This window comes from Aptenodytes patagonicus, chromosome 19 (genome assembly GCF_965638725.1).
Source record: "Aptenodytes patagonicus chromosome 19, bAptPat1.pri.cur, whole genome shotgun sequence".
In the NCBI taxonomy this organism is placed as follows: Eukaryota; Metazoa; Chordata; class Aves; order Sphenisciformes; family Spheniscidae; genus Aptenodytes; species Aptenodytes patagonicus.
In genome coordinates, this window is record NC_134967.1 from 2,791,167 (window position 1) to 2,797,570 (window position 6,404).

At 67.5% G+C, this 6,404-nt stretch overlaps 1 protein-coding gene across 2 annotated transcripts; it reads right to left on the reverse strand.

The window, feature by feature from the left end:
• Positions 1 to 5,144, reverse strand: EFHD2 (EF-hand domain family member D2). Of its 2 annotated transcripts, none has more exons than XM_076355944.1 (4): positions 4,939 to 5,144; positions 1,568 to 1,715; positions 1,280 to 1,414; positions 1 to 1,106 (listed from the first exon to the last, which is right to left on the reverse strand). In XM_076355944.1, the coding sequence occupies exons 1-4, from the start codon at positions 5,142 to 5,144 to the stop codon at positions 972 to 974; spliced, it is 624 nt and encodes a 207-aa protein (XP_076212059.1). In that variant the 3' UTR covers positions 1 to 971. The 2 variants fall into 2 exon arrangements, with proteins under 2 accessions (XP_076212059.1, XP_076212060.1); XM_076355945.1 differs by lacking the exon at positions 4,939 to 5,144 and adding an exon at positions 3,972 to 4,016.
• Between the last annotated feature and the right edge of the window lie 1,260 nt (positions 5,145 to 6,404).

Here is a 6,404-nt window from a genome sequence, read left to right on the forward strand (position 1 = left end):
TTACGAAATATAATATTTATTTGGGATTAAAATAAAAAAACAAAACACACGCCCCCGCTTACCGCGGCACGGGGAACACTGCGGGACAGACGCGCCTCTTCACAGCACCCACAAACACGGGAGCCTCAAGCGACCGACGGGAACCGCTCGTGGCTACAACACTCGCCCTCCTGGGCTGAATACAACACGAAAAAACATAGTACAGCTTCGCGAGCCAGCAGCTGCCTTTCCGTGCGTCTTATACCAAAATAGAGAGAGACACAGGCAGGCGGGTGCAGCGCCGCTTGGCCCCTTGGGGGCTGCACACCAGTGGGGGGGGGGCTCCCACCCCCGAGCACTGCGCACACGGACCCTGGGCATACGCGCGCACACACACACACACACACACACATAGAGCCCCTCTGCCGGCACTTGGCCCTCGCCACGCTCACCCGCAGCACGCCCGGCTTTCGACACGGGCATCACGGCGTGCAGCGGTGAGGCAGCCACATGCGGCAATGCCGACGGGCACCGAGCTGGCGTGGCCACCACGACACCTGCCGCAGCCGCCCGGGCAAGTCCCCGTCCTGCAAACCTCACAGCGCATGCACAACACACGACAGCCCGGGGACAGGCGCTCCCCGGAGGACAGGCGTCCCGGGCACGGCTCCCCTGGGACTCGGCAGCAGCAACCCCTGGCACGGCTGTGGGCAGGGGACAGGGCGCTGCTGCTGCCCGTGGCGCTGCCCCTCGGGGAAGGAGCAGCTCGGCCAGGGGGACATGCTGGGGACGCAGCGGGGCATGAACAACACCTACAGACACCACAGCAAGGTGGGGGGGGAGCCAGGGCCAACCGGGCTCTGCCAGCAAGGCGGGCGCTGTGCCGAGCCCGGGCCAGGAGCCCACTGGCAGCCCGGCCTTTGGGGAGTCACAGGCAGCGCACGGCTCGGGCATCGCAGACCAGTCCTGCCCGGCCCCGCGCCGGTGCCCCGTCACTGCTTGAAGGTGGACTGCAACTCCTTGAACGCCGCCTTCCTCTGCTTCAGCTCCTCCGCCTGCTTCTTCTTCTCCTCCTGCTCCGCCTTGATCTCCTCCTCGAAGCGGCTGGCATCATGGATGGCTTGCACCTGCAGACAGCGGCACGTCTGGCTAGGTCCCCCGAGACCCCCACCAAGCTCTGCTGCCCACCCCAACATCTCCACCTCCTGCCCACCCATCATCCCCAGCGAGCCGGCACCAAAGCACCCTCGTGCATCACCATCCTGCGTCGGGACCTCTCGTGCCCCAGCACTTGCCTCACCTTGGCCTCGAAGAAGCTCTTGGCGCCTTTCACCCCCTCTGTGGAGACGTCGATCTCGGAGAGCCGGGCCAGGGCGTGCAGCCCGCTGTCCTCCTGCAGCTCGCCCGCTGCCGCCTTGCGGAAAATCAGCAGGAACTGCGAGGGGAGACGTTGGCGTCAGCTCCCCCGAGACCGCAAAGCCACCACAACTCCCTCCTCACCTCCTCACCACCACCCTAAGCCCAGCACTGAGCCGAGCAGCAGCCGGGGACACCTCCCTGCCGGTGTGGAGGCCCCCCAGCCCCTCACCTCCCGAAAGCTAAGCTTGCTGTCCAGGTCTTCGTCCACTTCCTTGATCATGTTCTTCAGGCCCAGGTGCGTCTGTGGTGCCCCCAGCTTCTCCATCATCAGCTTTAGCTCCATCAGGTCAATGAAGCCATCTTTCCCCGCATCGTACCTGCGGGATGAAGGCACGGTCCTGTCAAATCACCGTGGGGCTCAGAACGCACGCAGCCCCCCGCACTGGCCACCCCAGCACCGGCATCTCTGCGTGCGCCCAACACCCGGTGCCCACGCTGGCCGGGGAGCGAGGCGGCAGGCGCAGGCAGGGGAGCCAGGAAGGAACAGCAAGGACCTGGGCACCGACGGTCTCGGGCGGCTTGCCAGGCCACGGGAAGCTGCCGGTGAACCGCTAACAGCCCCCTGGAGCATCATCCAGGATCGTTTCTGCTTCCGCATGGCACTTGGCAGGAGGACCCCCCCGGGATGCTGCCAAACCTGCTGGTGGCTCCCTGGGCCAGGAGCCTGAGCACACGCTCCCCTTGGCTGCTACAAGGGATAACAGGCCACGGTGCTAAGCCCACCAGGCGCCGCTCCCCCCATCACCCCTTGGTCACGACCCACCTTCCCCTTGGCGGAGTCAGCAGCTTGCCCGGCTCCCAGGGGTTTGGCACCGCGCAGGTGCTCCCGGCAGCCCCTGCCCCTTTGACTGTGGCGACCACGAGCCCACCTGGTGCAGCCACCTCCTCCTCCCTACGACACCTCTAGCTGACCGCTCCTGCCTCCCCAGAGCCCCTCGGCGCCCATGCTCCAGCCCTTGGCCAGACGCCTGGGCTTGGCTGAGAGATCCGGGCGCATCTCCGTTTACCGGCCCTGGCAGGGACACCCCTCCTTGGATCCCTGCCTGCGGCCACGCCACCATCCCACCCGGCCTCCCGCCAACTGCCCCACCTGCGCAGAGCCAGCAGCTCGCCCTGCCTGCTGCCCCGTGGGCTGTGCCGGTGGCACACCGCCCTCTGCCCCGGAGCCTTTCGGCACGGCACAGCGGGCTTTCGCTGGGGAGCCAGCACGGATCCACGCTTCATATGGCTCCATGGCACGGGCAGCTGCTCTCCCCGTGGTGCCCCTACAAGGCTCGCTGCTGTCGCCTCGTCCCACCGCCCTTCCTGGGCACGACTGCGGGTGCAAGAGGAAGGCCCTGCGGCACGTCCCGGGGCGAAGCAGAAGTAGGCGAGCAGCTACCCAGCTGCAACCACCGAGACTGGGCTTTTTTTTTTTTTTTGTGGCTTGTCTTTTCTGTGCCTGCAGGCACTGCAGCAGCCACGCAGAGCGCCACGCTCGCCGCGCTGCAGGTCCATGACTCATTTGTACCTTCTCTGCTGTGGTCTGCTCTGTCCGTGTCGCAAGCAGCGCCTTCCTGCTCTCCCACGCTGCCGGGGGCCCTGAAACAGGGCTGGCCTCGCACCAGCCCTGCTCACCGCTGCCTGCCGCCACCGCCGCTGTCACCCTGGGAGCCAGGCTGGGGGAGCAGACCTCACAGTGCTTTCTGCCTCCGAGACCCCTCACACTGAGAGTTTCTCTGCAAGGGGCACGTTTGCCAGCGTGGCCCTGCCGCCTCAACCCATGCAAGCCATCCCCCAACTGCAGGGCGCTTCCTCGCTCTTACTCCCCTCCTCTCTGATTTTCAGGGATGCAGGCATCCCTCTGCTTCTCCTGGGGAAGCTCCCAAAGGGCAACATCTCCCCTGTAGAGAGCAAAAACCCTTCCACGCGTTGCTTTACCCTATACAGCTGGATCGTCACATCACGAGGACAGCAGCGGTCGCAAGGGCAGCGTGGCAGGGCTTGGCACAGCATCCTTTCCTTGGGAGAGCCCCCGGCTCCCAAGCCCCCCGGGGGCCACCCCGCTGCCTCGCTGGAGGGCGTGCAGCCCCGGCGCTGCTCCTTTCGCTGCAGCGAGACGCTGCAGGTGTCAGAGCAAACACGTCTGCTTCGCACACCCGGCTCCCTCGTCTGTGCAGCGCCAGCCAAGCTCCCACCACGCGCCGCTTTCCCCCGCACCGCCAGCTGCACCGCGGCCGGAGCACCCTTGCCCACGGCTGCCCGCCGGCGCCAGGAGAGGCCGCTCCGGCTGTGGTTCTTCCCCCGGGGACCCCAAGCATGGTCCCCCCTCCCCACGGGCTCCCTTCTGCTGCAGTCCAAGGGACTGCTAGCAGCAACCTACACATCTCGCTGCCACGTCCACGTGATGGGGCGACAGCCCTCTGGGAAAAAGTGGGGAACGGGGGGGGTCCTCGCACTGCCAGGGATGATGGGACGGCATGCCTGCACCCCAAACAGCCCCCCAGCCTTGTGCTTCGGGGCTCGCTGCCTCCATCCCCTTCGCTTTCTCCAGCACTTGGCCATACCCAAGCAAGACCACACAGCACGCTTACGCAGATTCCCGGCCCCCCCCAGTGCTGGCCGGGGCGAGGGGCAGCAGCACACCATGGCCGTGCCTTCGCCTGTGCCGTCTCCACGCTCCCCGGAGCTGCGCTGCCTCCACGCTGCCTGCACAAAGCGCCCAACATGCTACGGCCTCTGCGAGGATGCTCCGGGCCGTCCCACTCGCCCCCGGCTACTCACACGCATCCTGGCGTGACCGTGGTCGGAGCCACCCCGATTTCTGCCTCCCCCTGGAAATTTCCAGGGCTGCAAGCTTCCCCCCGCCCCGGGGCTGGGGGCTGAACTCGCGGAGTCACGCTCCACGGTGCGTGGTGGCATGCAGCACGGCCAGGGATGCTGGGGACACGCCGCCTGTCCACGCTGGCCTTGCCGCCGCAGCTCTGGGGGCTGCACTGCTGGCAGAGAAGTGGGGGCCCCTCGGCACTGTGGCAGAGGTCCCTTGCAGTATCCTCCAGCCCCCCTTCCCCAGCCTCAGCCCAAAGTGCCAGGGTCCCTCCTCCCAGGAGATGGGGGACAGGGGGTCCCTTCCGCAAGGATTTGGGGGTGCGCAGGGGTCTCTCCTGCAAGGAGCTGGGGGAAAGGTGTCCTTGGCATCCCTCCCGCAAGGGGCTGGAGAGGGGGGAAAGTCCCTGGGATCCCTCCCGCAAGGAGTGGGGGGTGTCCCAGCCATCCCTCCTGCAAAGAGCTGGGGCGGGGGGGGGGGGGAGCCTCCTGCAAGGAGCCACAGTGTTCCTCCTGCAAGCAGCTGGGGGTCCGGGGGGTCCCTCCCGCAAGGAATGGGGGGGTCCCTCCCGCAAGGAATGGGGCGGGAGGCGCAGGGGCATCTCTCCTGCCAGGAGCCGGCAGCGGCCCCCCCCCGCCAACAGGCGGGATGCCGGGGGTCCCCCGGCCGGGCCCCGGTGATGTCACCCGGGGGGTCCCCGTCCCCGTCCCCCCCCCGCCCCTGTCGGCACTCACTGTCGGAAGAGCCGCTCCATGTCGCGGAGCTGCCGCCGGGAGAACTCGCGGAACTCCCCGGCGGGGCTGAAGACGCGGCGGCCGCCCCCGGGCGAGCCCTCGCCCCCCGCCCGCCCCGCCGGGCTCCCCGGTCCCGGTCCCGGTCCCGGCTCCGGCCCCCGGCCCCGCCGCCCCGCCAGCTCCTCCGCCGCCGCCGCCGCCGCCATGGTGCCCGGATGGCCGCGCCGCCCCGCTCCGCCCCGCTCCGCTCCGCCCCGCCGGCGGGGGCGGCCCCGGGGGCCGGGCTGCAGCCCCCCGGGCTGGGCTGCCCCGGCCCCGGCGAGAGCCGAGCTGCTGCCCCCCCCCCCCCCCCCCCCCGCCCCGGCGGGGGGCTGCCGGGCGGGCTCCGGCTGCCGCCGCCTCCTTCCATCAGCCCCTCACCGTCTCCCCGGCCTCCCCCGCCGGCTGGGGGTGGCCATCACCGGCTGGTGCCGCTCTCTGCGGTGGTCCCGTCCGCCGGTGGGATCTCCCAGGGGTGCAGGTGCGATTTCCTTAGGAGCAAGGGAGGGGAAGTGGCTTCTGCAAGCCCCAGGTGCACCTACAGACACCTGCGCTCCTTCCAGCTCCATCCGTTGGGTATCGGGGCTTTGGCAAGGGTGGGCTCGAGAGGACAAACATCACATAGCCCAGCCCGCAACCACCAGATAAACCCGCAGAAGATGGCCCGCGGCACGGACGGGCAGGCTCACAGCGCAGTGTTCAACTTACACGGGCGTACAAGGTCGTGCCTTGCCCCAAAATAAGCCCAGGCCAGCACGCACATGGAAACCCACGGCACATCTAGGGGGAAAAATGGGCCACGTTGATAACCAGAGCCCTGCGGCACAGCCACTCACCGCGCAGTCCGCACCAGAAATTAGGCATCGGCCATCGCGTGCCCGGCCGCCCCGGGGAGGCTCTGCCCGACAGCACGCCTGCGGACAACGCGGTTCCTGCATCAGCAAGCCGCAGCCCCTCTGTGCTGCTTTTAGACCTTTTTATCCCATTAAAAAAAAAAAAAAAAAAATCCAAAAAACCCCCAAAAAACCAAAGCCCTGAGGTTTTGCTCACATCCAAACTATCCTCGGCTGAAAGGATCTGCAGAGGACTCGGCACAGACTGCTCCGAGCGATGCAAAGGCAGGGCGGCTGCAGGGGCGACGTGCGCTGCAGCTGCCCGTTCCCCGCAGAGACCCCCTCCCCAAAATGCCGCTGCTTTCCAGAAACCAGGGTCTGCTCTCACCCTTGCTAACAGGAAGAGTGGCAGCAGGACTGCATCTGATGGCGACAGTGGGTGGGCGAGCGAGCCCCTGTCATTGCCCCATCCCAACCGGCCGGGACTTTGCTCTCGTCTCCCCGGGCTCCTTCTCACGCTGCTGCTGTAACATACCAGCGCGGCCAACGTGGCTCCTCTTCTTTCCTTTCCGTTACTACGTGGCAGCTCACCGC